The following is a 20,694-nucleotide window of genomic DNA, read 5'->3' as shown; positions in this document are numbered from 1 at the left end:
GTGTCAGGGGTAAGGGCTGGCATCTCTGTGCAGGTTATCGGGGAACGTGGGGGCATTTCCAAGGTAGCCAGGCTGGGCTTGACTTGGGGCTCTGCCCTTGCTGTCTGGGTCCACTGGCAAGCCCCTTCTTTGGTGACTCAGCATTCACACCTGAAAGGTGAATCTGTCCTAACTTTCTCGTAAGAATGATCGAAGGCGTCCGTGAAACGATGGAATATAAAGGATTGAGTACAGTGCCTGACGTCTGATAAGCATTTGACAGATACTCCTTCCCGACCTTCCTCTTTGTCTTTCCTCCTACTGTTAGACTCACGGGTGTGGTGTTTGCAGGGATCCCACCTGCAGCCTTTGTTCTGTGGCCAGCCGGGAAGGGGGGGCACCCCATAAATATTCAGCGAGTGAACAGAACCTCTACTTTGGTGTTGCCGTGGGCTATGCCGGGAAACTAGGAAGCTGTGATGGGACGGTGTGCTGGATTATGCATTGCTGCATCTTTGCCCTTAAGCAAGTAAAGATGTTAACAGATACTTCTCTGTTCTTTGTTTTGTTTTTTTTTCAGTGCCTGAAACAGTATGTCGAGCTCTTGATCAAAGAAGGACTGGAAACTGCGATTAGCTGCCCTGACGCTGCCTGCCCTAAACAGGGCCATCTGCAGGAGGACGAGGCATGAGCACCTGAACAAATCTGGTTTTTAATGTGTGCAAGGGCGCCCGGCGTAGCTTCGCCAGGGGTCGTGGGCTCTGCTTAGGCCGACCTGGGCTGGGTTCTAGCCCACAGCTTGTTATACTTGTTTGTATTTTTTTTTCTTCTTAGATTGAGTGCATGGTTGCCGCCGAAATTATGCAAAGATACAAAAAGCTACAATTTGAAAGAGGTAGGTGCCCCGGCGTGTTAGTGCGTTACGATTCCCGCGGTAGAGTATGGATACCTCGGGGTGGGGGGTGGGGGATGGCGCTTTTAGCGGATAGGATTGTACATTGTTTGGCTGCAGTGGAAGCGAAAGCATCGATGTAAATTAGATTTCTGAAATGTCATTGGCATTGGAATTCTCTGCAGAGCTCCCAGTTGGAAGGCCTTTGTTGGGGTTCCATTTGGTAACAAGAACGAATCCTGAAGCACAACTCCTTTACAGGGATTTGGGCATAGGGGGTGGTTTAAAGAGATCTGACCCTCATGGGGCATGATTATTCTCCAGCCAGGTTAGGGCTAACAGCTCGGGGTCTAAATTCTTAGTGCAGAATTTAAAAGATCCAAAGGCGTAGACGGCAGTTGGGGGGCCACACGTAGGTGAAAGTGTGATGACCGGCGTCCTGACAGAAAAGTATAGCCTGTCCCTTTGCACCTGGGGTGGCTCTGGACATGTGGGCACCTGGTCCCAAGTCCCTTGTCTCAGGAAGTATCCTGACGGCCCTGCAAGCTTGTCCCCTTCTGTTAACATGGCCCCCACAGAGGCTGACTGACTCGCCCAGATTTCCAGCTCTAGTGGCTGGTGGGACGCAGTGGGACCAGATCTGCCCCCCATCCTGAGTGTCCTGCACGCCCTCTTGGCAGAGCCAGGCCCGCTGCAGAACTTAGGGTTCCCCAGGAGCGCGGTGTGGCATGTGCGGAGCGACGACTGGCCTTGCCAAGCATTGAAACATGTTGGATGCCCAGGACCAGTCTTTGGCTTGGCTCTCTGAAGTGTGCCAGGGTCATAAAATGATGTTTTAAAGAGTCTCTGGCTTCCATTTGGCTTCATTCTCCTATATATCCTGGACCTTGGGCTTCACCTGAACAGAAGCAGAAGGACATGTTTCGATGGTGCTCCTTATGCACGACTTCACTGTGAAGACACCGCAGCCAAACTCTGACCTTTTTGGCTCCGACTGTCACCATTCAGGTGTGCTGTCCCCTCTTCCTGCTCTGCTACGGAGCCTTGTCTGCCATCAGACGCTTGTACCGAGATACAACCCTGGGCTGCCTGTGGACAGAACACCCAAGACGGGAACGGGACGCAGAACACAGCAGAGGAAAGGATCGAGAGATTCTTAGCTTAGCTGAATGTGGAAAGGCCGCCTGCCTGCCTTCCTTCCTTCCTTCCTTCCTTCCTTTAAAGAAATGCTAAAGATAGTTGCATTTCCTCTTGGGGCTTACTTCTGGGGGGAAAAAAAAGCAGTGTGTGGCCAACTTAAATTTAAAAAATCAAACAGGATCCTGATGGCATTGAAATTGTTTTCAAGAGCTTGTTTATTTAATGGCATATATCATTTGGTTTGGGGCGGTTTATAGTTTAAATGTAATACCATGTGATACAGAAGTCAGCGTGTGGAGCTATAAAATGGATGAATTTGGATTTCTGAGACTTTCAGGCTCTTCTGAAAATATTTTGCAGAGAGAATCTCGACAGAAACTGGTAGTTATTTGGGTTATAAGAAAATTAACTTTCTCTGACCTTGAATTTCGTTTAAAAATGCAGCTGGATAAATTTTCCTACCTAATAATTTCAACTTTGTACTTTCAAATACTTTGTCACTTCAAGTGCTTTGGCTCAAAGATTTTTTTTTTTTAACTTTGCATAAAAATGAAGCCAACTTGACTTAGGTTAACAAACTCTCTCAAGCCTGTTACTTGAGAACATTTTGCCAGCATTATGTGAAAAGCAACAAAAACACAAAATGAACTCAGACTTAATGTGACCGAAGACCTGAGTGAAATGTTAAACTGTTGGAGCCGAAGTAAAGCAAGTGATTCTAGCTCGTACATCGAATAAGTTTTGCGATATGATCAGAAGATGAGTTTCAGCCTTTTCTGTGAGTCTGAAATGCAGTCAGGGAGGACCACCTGGAAGAGAACCCAGCACGCAGGTCCTCCGACAGCACTTGGTTCCTAATTAGTTTATTGCAAACATTGTCTCCGTTGGGTCTTAGAATGTCTCCTCTGATGTAACAGCCTTGATCTCTCTTTTTTATAATCGGAAGGACGGTTGACACACAATGTTGTATTAGTTTCAGATAGAGCAGGCTTGATTTTCATCCATCTCCTCCACTCCTCCAGTTGGGGTCTTTGGCAAGGAGGCTGTGGGCTTGTTTTGCCTTCTGAGTGCCCACTTGCCCATGGGGGAGACTCCAGAGGCCGATGGGGGCAGGCTGTGCAGGGGGCTCACTCCCTCGCATGCCCCACCTTGCTATACCCCTACTCCTGGCTGAGCAACGACCGTGCCAGGCTGCAGCTGTTTCTTGGCCCGTCCCTCGCTCCTGAAGCTCCTGCCATCCAGAGGCGGGCCCTGCCACCTCCTGCATTCTTTATCCTTGGGACGGCAGGTCCGGTGAATGCTGAAGTCAGGTTTTGTCCTGCGTGGTGTTGACGCTTTCCGCGAGAGTAAAGCCCAGAGTGATGAACTCACTTGCCGAGCTGATCCATCAGTAAGCAGGCCTGACCGGAGCCAAGGTCTCCCCGCAAGGACTCCCCACTGGGGTGCAGCCAGAGCGCGAGCCTGGCCAGCCACGTAGTGAGAACCGGAACCCCACCTCTCCTAGCACGCTTCTCCAAGAAAACCACACTTAAAAAGAAAAGCACCTTTTTAAAAAATCTCGGGCTTTTTTATAAGCAGAGCTATTAGGGACCTGCTTCCTTACTCTATTATAAACGTGTCTTTGGGAGATGGGAGCTGAGATTCGTTTCTTCTGGTGTGCCAGAAAATAGTCTGCTGGCCTTGTTTGAAAACCTCTGCTCTATGCAGATATGTCTATAGAAGACATTCGATATCATGTATAGAAGATATAATGTGCCTAATGTGTATTATTAGGTATGTATGTGATTGATCGCCCTAGACGTCTGTACCCACATACTTCCTGAAAAGCAGAGCTCTCTGGTGTTTCCTAGTGTGGATTTCCTTACTGATCGGTTCCTGTCTTGTACACCAGCTGGTGGAATTTGGCATGGGGGTCCTGAGGGGGATGTTAGTAGAAGTCCAAGGGAAGAGCCCCGGGGCTGAATTGGCAGGGTTTGAGGTGTCCTGGCAGCGTGGGAAGGACATTTGCCTTCGGCAGGTTGGGACAGATTCTTTGCCCTTTACCTCTCTGATAGGGAATCTCTCCTCTGGGGACAGGCAGTTCCTGTCACAGCTCCGAGGACAAAAGTCACAGAATTGAAGTCATTACCATGGAAACCTTAACTGGGTCTCCTTGCCCTGTGCTCCATAATATAATTGGGCCTAGTAGCGGCATTTGCTGTGTGAGGAGAGTGAATGGGAGGTGGGACATGGCCACGCGGTGCGTGAGGAAATGCAGGGGCCACAGGCTGCTCACAGTCCAGGCAGGGGCCCAGGGCAGGGGAACCCGTGTTCACTGACGCTCTCAGACCAGCCCTAACCAGTGTCACGATGGGAAGAGAACAGAGCAGGCTGGGAAGCTCTCTCCACGTGGTTAGTGTGCCAAGTGCCCACACCCTGCACTGCCCTTCCACAGATGCTGTGCTCATAGGGGACCCCAAAATCTAGTTGGGGCAGAGCTGGGCTCCCCCAAACTACTCACTAGCCCCGAAGACAGGGAGCCGTGTGGGGACCGTCATGAGGAGGTGAATCAGACCAGGGAGGGGAGGGCCATGGGGTCACCTGCCTCGCTTTCATTCCCTGGGGTGTGGACCTCCATGGGAGGCTTCTCTCCCTCCTCCTTTCTCCTGTCCCCTCAGCTCAGGTGAGCTCCCCACACGTGTGCATCGGGGGCAGCCGCTGCGTTGCCCCAGAGCAGCCCCCCAGATCCGATGGCCACAAACATTCCTAGAAAAGCAGACCCTGAAACTCAACTAATGACAAGAGCTGATTCTCCTCCTTCCCTTACAATGAGGACCATCACGGAGATTTTACATTACTGTAACGGAGATCAGCTGAAAAGTAGCCTATTTTCCTAGATTCCAGAGTGCCTTTATGTTAGTGGATTCTCCTAAATCTTCCCAAGACCTACCAACTTGTAGTTCCCTGCCACTGATTAATTCTCCCTTCCAAACAACAGGTCAGGGGAGGAGTTAGACTGGAGTGGGAGTGGGCCAGCCATGGCCAGTGGCCCAGAGTGGCCCGGCCCATGGCCTGGCGTTGTAAATAAAGTTTTATTGGCACACTCATTTGTAGGTCAGCATGGCTGCTTTTGGTTACAATAGCAGAGCTGAGGCGTTGGAGACAGACCACACGACTCTCAAAGACTAAAATATTCTCCCTGTCTGCTCCTTTGCAGAAAATGTTGGCTTGTTCCTGGAATAGAAGACCGTTTTCAGGGTTGTACCTGACACAGCTTATTCCTAGAGGGCTGAATCTGGCTTCCCGTTTAATTGGGGAACATGGCACACCTACGCGTGTCCTGTGGCAGCCCGTGTAGGTGAAGTCTGGGCGCACGTCCAGCCCACGTCCAGCTCCCAGGCGGTGGTAGAGCCCAGTGCGTGCAAATCCTGTTTTCAGTGCAGGTGAACTTAACCCACCCCTGGCTGTCGGTCGGTCACACGGCCAGGAAGCTCATAAGTCCCTTTCATGGCCTTCCAAGTTTCCTGGCAGAGTCCAGTGGTCTCTGGTTACTTCCCCAGAGCCACGCCTGAAAAGCTTACAAACCAGTGGCCTACTTGAAGGCCTTTGAAAATAGCCCCAATCCGTTGGCCTGTGAGAGCTTTTTGGCAGAGCCTCAGGATTCTGTGTGGTTTCCTGTTGGGTTCTCGCTGCCACGGCCCCTCGCTGAGGATTCGGTGTCACCCCGGACAGGCGGTGAATGAAACGATTAACCAGGTTCGCGAGGAAGGGCACCTCGGGACTGATCAGGACTGGAGACGTGAGGGTATCCTGTTTTTCAAAATAAACTCCGTCACTAACTTCCTGTAATGGGCTTCCTTAGGCAAATGAGCCATTTGATGAGAAGAATGTGGCCGTGTTCCTTCCCTCCCTCCTTCCTTCCTTCCTTTTTTTTTTTTTTTAAGATTTTATTTATTTATTTGAGACAGAGAGAGAGAGAGAGCTTACAAGCCGGTGGGTGAGAGGCAGAAGCACACTCCCCACTGAGCAGGGAGCCAACATGGGGCTCCATCCCAGGACCCTGGGATCATGACCCGAGCCGAAGGCAGACGCTTCACTGACTGAGCCACCCAGGCACCCCTCTTCCCTTCTTTCTTTCCATCCTCCTCACCAAATGTCTGAGGACCCGCTGCGTGCTGCACTGGGCCAGGCTGTGAGGCAGCAAGAGTGAAGACGCAGGCCTGACTTCAGGCAGCCACGTCCTGGGGAGGCAGGCAAGGGAGCAGAAGGCACGCCTGGACCTTGGCCTGTGGGCATTCAGAGAGAACCCAGACCGGCCGTCGGGGGGGGGGGGGGTGCTGCCCAGGAGCCACCGGCATTCTGGGTGCTGGCAGCAGCATCTCTAAAGGACTCTGGGTGTGTTTGGGTGGGGTCAGAAGTGGGGAGTGTCTGGAGGGGAGGAGAAAGAGCCAGACAGGCACCAGGTCATGAAGGACGTGGAAAGACTGCATGGTCTGGACATTCCCTCCCTGTTAAAAATACACACTGATGTGATCCCTCAGTCCAAACACCCCATGAGATCCCCCGTGTGCAGATGCTGACTTGCCTGTTTTTGTCTCCCTGTGCTAGAGGTGCTCCTGGACCCCTGTCGGACTTGGTGCCCGGCGTCCACGTGCCAGGCCGTGTGCCAGCTCCAGGAGATGGGGCTGCAGACCCCGCAGCTGGTGCGGTGCAAGGCCTGTGACATGGAATTCTGCTCCGCCTGCAAAGCCAGCTGGCACCCTGGCCAGGGCTGCCCGGAGACCATGCCGATCACCTTCCTTCCCGGAGAGACCAGGTACCGTCCGCACAGCTACCGCAGAAGGCGTGGGCAGAGGGCTGGGGAGAAGGAAGAGAAGGAAGTCGTTCTTCCTTGAATGTGTCTCCGGAAGACATGACTGCGTCTGCATCAGTCTCTTCCTCTTGAGCCTCATTTAAACCTGGGCGGATGGGTGGGTGGGTTGATTATTTTTGAGACCCGATTATGTGTCAGGTACTGTGCAAAGCAGTGGCGCTATAATGACGCACGGGAAGCAGACTGCACTGTCTGTCCGGAAAGACAAATGTTTGGATGTTTACTACCGTCAGGAGTTTGAAGTCTTGTGCACCTAAAGTTTTCCAAGACTCCGTTGTGTGGAAGGTGATCTGGGACGGGGATGGAAACAAGAGTAGGTGGGCAGTGGTTACAAATACAGAGGAACAAACTGAGGGCTACAGAGGGGAGGGGGGTGGGGGAATGGGATAGGCTGGTGATGGGTAGTAAGGAGGGCACGTATTGCATGGTGCACTGGGTGTTATACACAGCTAATGACTCATCGAGCCTTACATCGGAAACCGGGGATGTACTGTACGGTGACTAACATAATATAATAAAAAATCATTATTAAATAAAATAAAAAAAAACCCAAAAAACAAATACAGAGGGATCGCCAAAATAGGGGCCTGAGAGCAAGGGGCTGCACTTCCCTAGAGGAGCGGGCCGGCAGGATGATGGGGGCACGCATGGCTGCAGCTCTGCCCTCTTGTCCCCTGGTCAGACCCTCAGGCCGATGCCCAGGTGGGCCCTGCAGCATCCGTGTGCGTACCTTGCAGTTCAGTAGGGTGGGTCATAAGAAATTGGTAATATTCAGCTGTTTATGTCCTATAAAGTCTGTAGTACAGATGGTTCCCCAAGGTGGTGTTGGCCCTGTGCCTGTTGAGACCAAGTTCTTGAAAGGGGGACTCCCACCGGCCACCAAAGGTGTGGTCACCAGCTGCTCCCTCTTTTCCTCTCCCCATTCTGCTGCCCCGCCCCCACTCCCCACGGTTCCACCTGCAAGGAGAACCTCTTGGCCCATCCTTCCTGTCCCGAGTCTGCACATTCATACCTGGGCCTCACACCTCCTCCTTTCCTGGAGACTCCTTGCCATCCTCGGAGACAGGCCTCCCGTCCCGCCTTTGTCAGGCTACCCTGATCCCAGGGCAGGGCTGCTGACCCCACCCTCTGTGCCCCCACTGGAGATTGTGTGTGTTGGTCACAATACCAGCCATATTGTGCTGGAGCTCATGTGTGTGTGTGGCCGATTCCTCCACTGGGCTGAGCTCCCCACATCACGGGCTGTGGTTGCTCGAACTTCGTCACCCCATATCCTGGCATCCAGCCAGCACTCAGATGCTGGAATGAATCGCCTACCTCCTATATCCATGTAGTAGGTTTGCTTTACGTTCCTTCTCCCCTTAAGCCAAGTTCCCATCCACCACCTGACCAGCTTCGATTACTACGATGTGTCTGCCCCGTGTAGATTGCGAGGAAGCGGTCAACGACACCTTATCTACGTTCATAAATTTGAGTTCATAGTAAGGGTTGTTATTAATAATAATTTGAAATATAATTCAGATGCCAGGAGATGTTTGAAAACCATCGTCCATACCATGTAAATTTCTAGGCATGCCACACCACACCAGAACTTACGTATTTGAACTGTTTCCATGTTAAAGTCTTCCTGAGAGATGGTCTTCATTCTCCACCGATACTCTGACCCCATTCATGGGATTTCCTTCAAAATGAGCTTATGAATCACATGAGGAAATTAGTTTCATGACTTTAGGGTCACAACTGGCTTTCAAACCAAAACAATGTTATCTAACCTGATAGCCAGCCTCCGTCACTGGATTTGGTGCCTCGTGACTTTTGGGCTCTTTGCAGCGATGGGCGGGAGGGCACAGCTCGCGTTTGCGCAGAGCTCACTCTGCTCCCTGGGCCCGCTGGAGGCCCTTGCGTGGGACCGCCCGGGCTCATTCGGACTCACGTTCTGTGCAGCCAGGTTGCTGTGGGTTTTGCCTTCACATTAGACGAGAATTAGAGCAGGAGAGAGTGTTACCTTCCAGGGAGACTATAATAATTGCCACTTGCTGAGTTCTCACTGCCCCAGGCCAGGTCCTGGGTGTGTGTACTACGTGCACGGAAACCCTCTCGCACCCTGACGTGGATGCTGTTAGCCTCACTTGGAGCAGTGGATGGGCTCCCTAACGCTGCTGGCACCCGAGCCGCAGGGCCAGGGCTTGTCTGTCTCTCGATCCCGTGCTCCTCACGGCGAGGACACCTTGCCTCCTGCCGGCTTGTGCTCACTGGTCACCACCTGCTAGTGAACAGCACAGAGCCACATTCAGCTGGAGCCTCTCCTAATTATCAGATAGCTCATACTAAAGGCAAACGATTTTTAATCGTTATGTTTACTCTGATACTTGGGGAAGATCCATCCGCCGGAATGCACTCCAAATGCCAGAGTTTGCTCACTTTCAGTGAACGTATGCTCCTGAATGCATTAAGTTCTAGAAGGGCTGCTCACTCCGATGGGAGATCCATTTTTCTGGAGATGTCGGACTGATGCAGGGAGTTCAAATAATACAGCAAATGCATTCCCATAATCAGAGGTAACTTCTTGTAGCAGTTTACCATTTATTCTTGCAAATGTTCCCATGCATTTTTTTTTTTAAAGATTTTATTTATTTATTTATTTGACAGAGATAAGCCAGCGAGAGAGGGAACACAAGTAGAGGGAGTGGGAGAGGAAGAAGCAGGCTCATAGCGGAGGAGCCTGATGTGGGGCTCGATCCCAGAACGCCGGGATCACGCCCTGAGTCGAAGGCAGACGCTTAACCGCTGTGCCACCCAGGCGCCCCCCATGCATATTTTTTTTTTAGCTTTCTTTTTGAATTTAAGGGCATGGGATGGACATTCTTCCGGAGTCACACCAAAATATGTCATCTCTTTACGAGCAGCACGGAATGACTGCTGTCATTTACGGGCCAGCCTCACCCGTGCTCGAGGCTGCAGTGTGCTGTTGCCACGTGTGAATGTCCCGTGCACTCACACTGAGAGGGCTGAAGCCCAGGGTGGCTGTCACGCGGTCAGTTTGCAGAGCACAACACGGGACCCCAGGCTTGCAGCCCCCGTCATGCTACCTACTGCAAGCCTCAGCAGACTTCTCAGGAAAGTGATTCTGTAAAGACAGGCCGGTAGGTCTAACTAATCGATGAGCACGTATTGGTAACATTTATTTTTTTTTCTGATAACAGCAAAGTACATAACAATGATCATCGATCCTTTGGAAATTATACAAACATATGAATAAGGACATAAAATTTGACCATAATCCCATGACGCAGACACCTTCCTTGTAGGCTTTGCCATAATTTCTTTTGTGCGTCTACACATGTCTAAACTTGAATACATACTGGTACTTTTCCCCCCTTAAATCTGACTGGTTGATCCACAGGTGTTTTTGGCGATTGTGTTACGGAGTCTTAGTTTCGTTTTATAACATTTAACCACCAGTGGCCGTGGCCCTGTAGTGGCGCGACTCCCGCAGCTTAGCTGGTGCGGACGGCCCCGCCCAGGCCGGCTGAGCCCGGCGCTGACCGACTCTCTCCCGCAGCTCCGCGTTCAGACTGGAGGAGGATGAGGCCCCCATCAAGCGCTGCCCCAAGTGCAAGGTCTACATCGAGCGGGACGAAGGGTGTGCCCAGATGATGTGCAAGAACTGCAAACACGCCTTCTGCTGGTACTGCCTCGAGTCTCTGGACGTGAGTACGGCCTTGAGCTCGGCTTTGAGGTTCAGCCCGGGAGCGGGAAGCACATCAGCCGTTCCCTACAGGGCTTAGAGAATGTGGCTGGGAGACAGACATAATGTTCTCAGAGGCTCTTCTGTGCTCATGGACATACGAATTCACCAAGTGCAGTGGTACCAGGACTTCTGGGGAGCAGAAGGTCAGCTCAGGCTTGGGGTTCAGCCCAGGTGTCTTGGGTCTTAGGATCCGGGGTTTTGTCTCTGGAGACTGTCTTAGCTCAGTCTGCTGTCACAGAACACCAGAGGCTGGGAGCTGAAACAACAGACATTTAGTCCTCACAGCTCTGGAGCCTGGCAGCCCAAGATTAGGGTGCCGGCAGATTCGGTTCTTGGCACTTGACCCCAGTGCCAAGAGAGACAAGAGAACCCTCCTCTTGATTTACAGATGGCCGCCGTCTCACTGTGTCCTCATGTGGCGGAGAGAGAAATTGGTGTCTCCTCCTCATTGTGTAAGGGCACTACTCCCATCATGGGCCCCCATCCATCTCCTGACCTCATCTGAACCTACGCACCAAAAGACCCCACTTTAGTTACCATCACATGCGGCTTGGGGGATTCGTCTTCAACATATGAATCTGGGGGATGCAAACGTGTAATGCATAGTAGGGACTATAAGTGGAATAGGGAGGATAAACAGAGGCAGGGGACAGGGAAATGGGGTGGTGGGGGCACAGTTACTTCAGTGACCTTCTCTCACCTTCAGGGCGGAAAAACACACTCTGAGCCATTTGGCAGAATGGAAGTTCCCAGCCTTACATGGCCACGTTCTCGCAAGCATGCCCTGTGCTGAGTGTTTCTCAAACACTCTGTACCACAGTGTCTCTGCACAGGCTAAGTTCCTCCTGAGAGTGCCTGGCCCTCCCCTCTTGAAGCACCTGGTTTTTTCTGGAGCTTCAAGGCCAGATGTGAAGGACACTTCTTTTCAGTTCCATATTCTCCTTCCTCACCCATATTAGGAGAACGGGCATCTTGCCAAAGTGATGACATTCTGACTTTAGTTTTAGAAGAGTTTATTTGTACATAGGTTTCCCCCCCCCTTAAGATTTATTTATTTATTTGAGACAGTGCATGCAGTGGGGAGGGGCAGAGGGAGAGGGAGAGAGAATCTTAAGCAGGCTCCATGCTCAGAGTGGACCTGACGCCGGACTCTATCTCATGACCCTGAGATCATGACCTGAGCCAAAACCTAGAGTCAGACGCTTAACTGACCACGCCACCCAGGCACCCCTGTACATAGGTTTTTAAAACTACAGTTAAGTAGCAGAAATAATCCTCTGTTAAAATCATTGTTTGTGGTTAATGACTGTCAAAGCATATCAAGTTATGTGTCCTGTGTATTTACATATGTCTGTCCTGTACAGCAAGGATGACTCTGTCCAGCTCTTCCAAAAATAGTATTAAGCCATTAAGATCTAACTAAAATAAAGGAGGGTTGCCACAGATCCCTGCTTTATCTTGTTAGGAGTTCACTTGTCTGCAGCCTGCCCCTGCGTCCCTAACTCTGTGACATCAAAGCGCTGGTCTGGGTAAGTGTCCCTCCCAGGGGCCACTTCAGAGCAGTCAGCTTAGTTCCTGAGGGCCGAGAAGGGCCACCTTCTCAGGGCTGCCAAGGTGAAGGAAAAAGGGTCCCTAACGGTGCGCTGAGTGGAGTAACTTTGAAAGTTTACCTCTTGTCCTCAGAATGGGCCTGCAGATTGTCAGGAAGAAAGTAAATGCCTGTTTGAGATGGAATCTTAAAGAAGGTAACAGGTCTCTAACTTAAAGGCCACCTTTAAAAATATTAGACAGATTGATTCATTTGGGTATTTTTTTTTGTTGAGAAGTCTGTTGTTCCTTTGTTAACTATAAATTACTAAATGTACAGTAGAACCGTGTGTAGCTGAACAATCTTGGGAAGATACTACCCTTCTGCTATCCTGGAGGCTTCATTTTCTTATCCAAGGCAAGTTTAATAAATCAGTTTGGCAAGATTAATCTTCTTTAGCTTAGATCCAAACAGGCGTGCTCCGTGACCTCGTGTGGTGGGAAGAGATGGTTAGAAGGATGTCTCAAGCCCTACAAAGTCCTTAGGGCCTTAAAGTGTTCATAAACGTGTACTATATAAGTATACAGTGTATTTATATATATATATATATATATATATATATATATATATATATATATATGTGTATTTTTATATATATATATATATATATATATATATACATATAGTCTTTTTCTGTAGTATGTATATAATTTTGTATTTTACCATATTCCAATTTTGGGGGGAAGACTGATTTTTAAATTAGGATCTGGTCAGCAGTTTGCCACTCCTTATAGCTTTTCCTGAAGGGGAACGGAAGGGAAATGTCACTTTTACTCATGTTGTCCAGTCTCCTTGAAGAGTTTTGGGGGAAGTATTGGAAACAGGCTGACAGAAGGTGTAGTTTCGGGGTGATCACTGCCCTGCTTTGATGAAGCTGCAGGACCGGGAGTGGTCTTCACGGAGCACAAAGCTGTTGACCTGGCTCTGGTCCCTGGACAAACGCCTGGCCGGCTGGCTGGCTGGCTGAGTTCTGAAGCCCGGCCATCCCGACTTTGCCCGAACTAAGGACACGGGCGCCACCCTGCCCTTTTCCACCTGGAAAGTCCTCATCCTCCTGGCCAGGCGTTTCCTGTTTGCCTTTGTAAACGAAGAGCTGCTGAGAAATGACCCTGTGGCCATAGAAAGCAGATTCTCAAGGAAAGGGAGTCTGCTGGTGGGCAGTTTATCCAGGACAATCCCCGTGATTTAAGACAAGTGTCTGAACGTGTGGCTGGAGGCCAGCAGGGCTTCTAAGACAGGAATGCACTCCACTTGTCTTTCTCTTGCGCGTGTATGCACGTCAAGGAGTCACAGATCCTGTGAGGCTGCTTGCTTCCATCATGTGCCTTCTCCCCTTCTGCGCCTGGCCCGGATCCTCACGGGTGCACCCGTCTCGCTCCCCCGCTGTGATGCCCCCCCAACCTTGGCCACACAGTTGCAAGGGACACTCGCACTTGCTTTCTTCTATTTTTTCGGGGGAGTAGATAGATCATAGTTATTAAGGTAATTGTTTGGTACCCACGCTGTAAAATTGGTTCTACACACCCATTTTATTTCATACATGCATTCTTTCTGTGAGAGTTGGAATTATCTCCTTTCCCCAGGGGGAACCCAGGAAGATTGAACAGCCTTTCCTAAAAGTACCGAAGGAGTGAGGAACGAACCAGCATCCACTCATCTTTTAGTCTCTAAAAAACAACAGTTTGGGGTTAGACCGGCCACAGGCCAGAGTTTGACACAAAAGGCCCGAGGGGATTTATTTTTATCTTTGGACGTCTCGCTGATTGCAGCTTTCTGTGGTGCTCCATTGGTCCTGTTTCCAGCCAGGGGCCTAATGAGACTTCCCTGAACAATAGTCAAGACAAAGGGTCCCTGTCCCAGAAATACACCTAGATTCCTGGCAGGTCCTAGGGGTTGTTTGGCCCAAGGCCTTGCCAGTAAACTTAAAGTCACAACGAAATCATGTATATTTTGTAAAAGCATCTTAGAGTGCTTTTGTCAGGTATAAGAAAGGTACCGTTTGAACAAGCTTCCGTTCTGTCCAGGAAGCCTGCCAGGCCCCATGGACGCCTGAGCGGCAAAGCCCATGACCTGGCGGGGCTGGGGATCGCCCTGTCCATTTTTTTGGATTGTGTTTCAGAAAACAGATTCAGAAGCTGTTCAGCCTGCACTGCAAGGCTTTGTGATGGGCAGTCTGGGAAAACGAGACGTCGCAGTGGACTATAGCTCATCTCCGTGGATGAGTGAATGTCCGTGGAAGGGAAAGCAGAATTAAGAGTTTGAGGAGGGGCGCCTGGGTGGCTCAGTCAGTGAGGCCACTGACTCTTGGTTTTGGCTCAGGTCACGATCTCAGGGTTGAGCTCAGTGTTGGGCTCCGCGCCTAGCTGCCCCCCCGCCCCCCGCTCACATGCTCAATCAGTCAATCTTTAAAAAAATTCAAGGAAGCAAGGGTTCACAGTGGACAGATGTTGTCAGAAATCGCTTCGGAGAAGATGAAGCTCCAGATAGGACAGGCTTTCTCTTCATTTATGCCTGGGCTTCCTCCCATGGTCGAGGGGAGTGGGTCAGGGGGGTGAGGCAAGGCTTCCTGCCGCTACCCCAGAAAAGCCAGGGTTTCATGATGTGCACTGCGCACTCTGGCACCAGAAGGATGCCCTGTACGATCCGCGGACTGCAGGCCAGCACCGTTGTCCGGAGGTTCGCCAACTGTGGCCCCCGGTCTGGTTCCAGCAGAGCTGATTTTAAGGGCAGACACCAGGCTGTATGTGCGGCATTCCTGTGCTCTCGGCGACATTGGGCCCGGTGCTTCTTTACGTATTCCTTTCTCAGGAGGAGGCTGTCTGTTTACACCGTCAGTTAAATGAGGAAACAGCCCTCGGCCCCTCCTTAGTGCTCTTTACGGAGCCGTCTTCGTGTGTGCCACGGGAGAGAAAGTGGTACTGCCCGTTCGGTGGGCGGGGAGCAGAGGGGTCTGGTAGAAAGCCCATTCCTGCACAGTCAGCCTGTGCTCGCTCAGGGTTGGCGTGCCAAGCACTGAGCCGGGAACACAGTTCGAGATGGTCCTCAGCTGAGGGTCCCAACTCTAAGAGTCCAACAGCGGCTGGAGGTCGATGGGAGGTGAGGGCGTTGGGAGGGCGGCAGAACAGGATGTTTCTGTGAGTCAGAACTCACTCGAGAGTCACAGGAATTGTAGGTGGCAGATGGTTCCCAAGCCAGTTGGTGCTGAGTAATGAGTACGCTTTCGTGGTCCGAGCTGAAAGGAAGAAGCTCTTCACAGGTGAGAAGCCTGGCAGTGATGGAGGCGGGTGACCCAGAGATGAAGGGAATCCTCTCCTCCAGGGGTAATCCTGCCGGCGGGCGGCGGGAAGATGTGAAGGCCGGCGTGCTCCCGTGGAATCAGACCCAGCCAGGGCCGGGAGCAGCTCCTGGGGTAGCAGGAGCCTCTGACCTACTTGTTCACAAGCCCTGCATCACGGTTGTCAGCCTGCGAAAGCGGGAGGCTGCAGGCTGGAGCAGGGCTCCCTCTAGTGCCCGAGGCCGCGTCCCTCTGGGGATGCTCCAGGGAGGATGGGGGATCCCACCAGGCCCCCCAGCGCCCTGAGTCCTGTCATTCCTCTGCCCCCCACTCCCTCTCATACTCCCACTTGCTTTGGGCCTAAAGAAAGAAACGCAGCCCTGGCAGGACTCACTCACTGAACCGAGAGGAACCTGCCATCGACCCTACTCTCTCTCTCTCTCTCCTTCGCAGGATGATTTCCTCCTGATCCATTACGATAAAGGACCCTGCCGGAATAAGCTGGGCCATTCCAGGGCATCCGTCATCTGGCATCGGACACAGGTAGGGGGTGACTCACCGGGAACTTTGATCTCCTGGAGAGAGAATGTGTGCGCACGCCAGTGGGTTGGAGACACACTGTATAGAAAAGCAGAGCTAGTCAACACGGCTCCCGCCTGAATTTTTGTTTTTGCTCTAAGATCATGCTGATGGCAGCCCTGGCCCAGAGCTGTAGTAAATATGCATCGTGTTTAGCACGTGACAGCTCCGTAACGTCACACTGGAGTACCTGCGTCTTACCCAAGGCTGGGGGGAGCTTTCTCTAGAGGCCTTGAGGTAAGCAAGTTAGTCCCGGAAAAGGAGGACAGAGAGAACGGAAACAGTCCCTCCCTGGTAGTGTCTGAGCAGCCTGTGGGGTTTACAGAGGGCCAGTGCATTCATGTTTATTCATACTTTGAACACGCACTTATTTCCTGCCGCACGCCGGGTACTCTTCTAGGGGCTGGATGTACTCCAGAGAATAGGATCGATGCGTCCCTTTCTTGTGAGACCTGCGTTCTGTGCAGGAACAGGGAAAACAGGTGCTCGAAGTTCAGCTGGAGAGGTGATGGGATGGCGTGGACGGGAAGGGCCGTTGGAGGTGGTGCCCGTGGCGGAGTGCTGAGCGATGGTAACCCTAAAAATAAAACATCCAGCTATTTTACCAGCAGAAATGGGTTTATTTGGGAATAGAATAGGAATGCCACTTGGGACAAGCGAGCTACGCCTAACCATGGGCAGTTCTGGAGAACAAAGGAGAGCAAGTCTCTTTGATAGAAGAAAGGCAGCCGTTGGGGAGGCTGTTAGAAGCATCAAAGGTCCTTCGGAAGAAGCTGGGAGCTGCAAATGTCGTGGCTTCTCACTGGCTCGGTTGTGAGCATCCCTCAGTGGCTGGGCTGTTCCGGGGGGAGTGGGAAGGAGGACACCGTCCTTCCTCCTGCTGGGGAAGCAAAGGAGTAGCTAAAGTAGTGACCCAGTGCGGTCCCTGTTGGGTCAGCCTTTGAGGACAGGTGAGCTCCACCTGCTGGCTCCCTGATGCCATTTTAAATGAGGTTTCCTTTGAATAATCTTCATAGTGATGAGGAGGGGCTGGCTGTGGGAGGGGGGGATGGGGCAGAAGGGGGACAGTCCAGGCAGAGAGGGAACAGTCAGACAGAGGGGGGACAGTCCAGACAGAGGGGAGACAGTCCGGGTAGAGGAGGGACAGTCAGACAGAGGGGAGACAGTCCGGGTAGAGGGAGACAGTCCGGGTAGAGGAGGGACAGTCAGACAGAGGGGGGGACAGTAGACAGAGGGGGGACAGTCCAGACAGAGGGAGACAGTCCGGGTAGAGGAGGGACAGTCAGACAGATGGGGGACAGTCAGACAGAGGGAGACAGTCCAGGCAGAGGAGGGACAGTCAGACAGAGGGGGGACAGTCAGGCAGAGGGAGCAGGGCGGGTTGGCAGATAGATCCGTGGAGTGAAGGTCTGAGGGGACGGAGCAGGGGTGAGGTGGAGTGGTCAGAGATGGTGTGAGAGGACAGATCTTATCTGCTGTCAGGTTCTCTGCACCTGTGCCGTGGGCTGAGGCAGGTGCAGCAGCCCAGCTGGGGGCGGAGGGGCTGGTTTCAGGGCAGATGTCCCATAAGTGCCTGACTCACCGTCACTACAGCCCTCATGGCGGAGCTGACGGGGGTCCTCCGGCAAGGGCCCTGTAGCAGATAGTGTTCTCTGTGGTGACTGTCCCATGTGCCCGGTGGGGAAAAGCAGCTGTCGACAGTATGCCAGCCCAGAACTGTGGCTGCTTCCAGAACAGCGCTAAGAAGGCAGGCGGTGCACCTGCCCGTGGCGACAGTTGCGCAATCTAAACCCAAGGAGCGCCAGGGAATCGCGCACCTTGCTGGGTGGGTGGGAATGGCTGTGGAGCGTCTGGCCCAGGAAAGCTGTTAGAGACCTGGTGCGGGGCCACAGCGCTGACCCGGGTCTGGACAGCTGCTGTAGCTCCGTGCCCACGTCCTCTCCCCCTTCCCCCTCCCCTCCCCCTCCTCCGCAGGAGCACAGAGCAGCAGAAGCATAATCCTCCCCGTTCTGGAGCTGAAAGTCTGGCATCGGGTGTCACGGGGCCACACCCCCTCTGAAACCTGTGGGGGACTCCGTGCCCTCTCTTCCAGCTTCTGCCGGTGGCCGTCAGTCCGTGGGGCTCCTCCGCTCACAGATGGGTCCCTGCTCCCCTTCGCCTTGGCGAGGGCATCTGTCCTCCGTGCTGCTCTGTGTCTGTGGCCAGATTTCCTTTCTGATAAGGACACCAGTCATATTGGACTAGGGCTCACCCTCATCACCTCCTCTTGACATGATGACCTCCAAAAACATCCCATTTCCATATAAGGTCACATTCTGAAGTATTGGGGGTCAGGACTCCACCAATAGCATGTCCGGGGTCATGGTTCTACCCGTAACAGTCTCCACACCCTCACCCTGTACAGTGACAGGAACTGTAGGGAGGCCACGTTCCTCCTTCGCTGCGTCTGTGGGACGGATGTGCATGGGTCTGGGCGCGCTGCCCGCGCGGAGCCGCCACGTGAGCGGAAGCTCCGTGTGCATCCACACAGACTCACTGGGAATCAGAGCAAGGGAGGACTTGGGGATCACGTTGTTCTGCTCTGGCCTTTTCTGTGTCGGGAATGAGGACCAGCGGAGGGAAGGTGCCTTTACCCGGAGGTGGCGTTTGCGCGTGACAGACCTCTCGAGACGCACGGGCTTCAGAGCCTCCCGTGCACCTTGTTCACGAGTCTGCCGCGCCAACGAGGCCACACTTGGCATTAGTGGGGGCGGAAGTGCTGTCAGTGTCGTGGGGACATGGACGTGGCTGCTGGAGCTCAAGCTGGAGCTCCTTCACGTGCGTCTCCACGCGGCCTGAGCTTCCGAGCCCCAGGGTGGCTGGTGGCGAGCATGACACCCCAGGTGAGCGCTGGGGCAAGGTGGAAACCGTGTCACCCTTTCGACCCTGGCCTGGGTGGTCACACCTTCTCCCCTGTGCCTGTTTATTCAGGCGAGTGCACTGCGTGTCCCTGGGGAGTCCTGGGCCGCACTGAGTTCTGGTAACAGCCATTGGCATCATCGAGAAATACGGGTGAGAAGTACAGAAACCAGGACACAAGGGTCTGTGCCCCGCACTCTTGCTCAGGAAGGAGCCTGGAGCACCTTCCCGCCAGCTCCTTCTGGCTTCTGTGAGCAGCTCCGAGGCCCTGGAGCCCCCGGCTGCCTGGATCGCAGGGGTGCAGGTTCTCGCAGGCCTCTGCTGCTCTGTGCGCGGTGCTCCCAGGACGTGAGGGCTGTAGGTAGAGCGGGAGGCTGCCCACGAGTGAGCGTTAGATTTGGGGAAAGTGGTAAAATGTGAGCGGACCAGCATCAAAAGGAAAATGCAGGTCTTCACGAGAAGTAGCAGAGCGTGGGAGGTATGAAGCAGGGACGCGGAGGCCTGTCGCTCGGGACTCGCTGGGGGACACGCTGTGCGGCGGCAGACGTCACTGGAGCAGACAGTCCTTCCTGGGCAGACCCTGAAGGCCCAGCTCTTCCCAGCCTCAGTTCTGACGGTGAGGACCGGCCACCCCCACAAGCTGTAGAAGACCCTCCTCCAGAAGACGCTTCTGCTCCCGTGGCTCGTCTTTCGGGGGCACATTGGCCTGGACCCTGACACCCGCCTCCCTTCCCGCGTCTCCTGCCTTTGGGTCAGATGGGGCTGTCGGTTCCCATCCCCTTCAGGTGGGCTCCTGCTTGGGCTCTGCTTCCCTGCGGGCTTGTTACCGACCCTGGGCTGGGTTATGTTTAGTGCAAAGCTGCTGCGGCAGAAATGCGGGTGTTACTGTCCCCCAACAGTTTGTGCCCGGAATGTCTGGTGAGCGTCTGAGAAGCACCCGGCGGGGGGGGGGGGGGGGGATCGATGCCCTGACACTCCAGGACGGCAGGTGGGAACCTGGTTCCAGGGCCCGGCAGGTGACTCCCTGCTCTGCACTCACCAGCCTTCGGGACGGTGGTTCTGCCAGGCCTCCCTCTCCCTGCCTCTGCCAGGCTCTGGTGTCCTCCCGGTCTTCATGGCTCTCTTTCCTCTGCTTGTCCCGGCTCGGTGCACGGAGATGCTCCCCTTTGGCTACAGCCTGGTTCAGGGCAATGTACTCCGTGAACCCCCACCCCGCCTGTCACCAGACCCGCCTCCCTCACCCCGGCTCTGCACATTTCTTTCCACGCCGATTACTGCGACTCCCGCCAGTCTTCCCCTCTTGAGCATGTGTCTTACCTCTTAGGAGAGCGAGACTGTCCTCCATAGCAGGGACTTGTTCTTGCTCACCTTTGTGACCCTGCGGCCCTGGCCCCACGCCTGAGCCAGGCACATGCTCCGGGAAAAAACTTGGATGGAAGCAGGAGTGATCGGTTTGGCTATCTTGTGACGGGTTCACAGCCTCCGTCTGCAAAGCCAGCAGTCTCTGGAGGGACCTGTCCTTGCTCCCTCAGCTACTTTTCTCTTTGGGTGGGACAGGAAGGAAAGGGGCCTGTCTGGCCGGCCCCTGTTCTCCGGGAATCCCATGGGAGCGGCTGGTGTCCAGGCTGTGCTCGGGGGGGGGGGGGGGGGGGGGCAGGATGGTGGCCGGGACAGGCCGTCGGTTTGTGATCAGAGAACATACCGTTGGTGTAGTTGGGAGGTGATGTTACTTGTCCCTCTC

At 53.2% G+C, this 20,694-nt stretch overlaps 1 protein-coding gene across 4 annotated transcripts in view; it reads left to right on the top strand.

The window, feature by feature from the left end:
* The window catches only part of RNF144A (ring finger protein 144A), a 116,347-nt gene that overhangs the window by 85,441 nt on the left and 10,212 nt on the right, over positions 1 to 20,694 (top strand). For all 4 annotated transcript variants that reach the window (XM_026518331.4, XM_026518307.4, XM_057308978.1 and 1 more), the window contains 5 exons: positions 560 to 664; positions 814 to 874; positions 6,599 to 6,806; positions 10,426 to 10,573; positions 15,930 to 16,019. In XM_026518331.4, the coding sequence (XP_026374116.1) occupies positions 560 to 664; positions 814 to 874; positions 6,599 to 6,806; positions 10,426 to 10,573; positions 15,930 to 16,019 (612 nt within the window). The remainder of the gene's footprint in view (positions 1 to 559; positions 665 to 813; positions 875 to 6,598; positions 6,807 to 10,425; positions 10,574 to 15,929; positions 16,020 to 20,694) is intronic.

This window comes from Ursus arctos, unplaced genomic scaffold (genome assembly GCF_023065955.2).
Source record: "Ursus arctos isolate Adak ecotype North America unplaced genomic scaffold, UrsArc2.0 scaffold_8, whole genome shotgun sequence".
NCBI lineage: Eukaryota > Metazoa > Chordata > Mammalia > Carnivora > Ursidae > Ursus > Ursus arctos.
The sequence above is the reverse complement of the archived record's forward strand: the minus strand, read 5'-3'. Positions and strand labels throughout refer to the sequence as shown.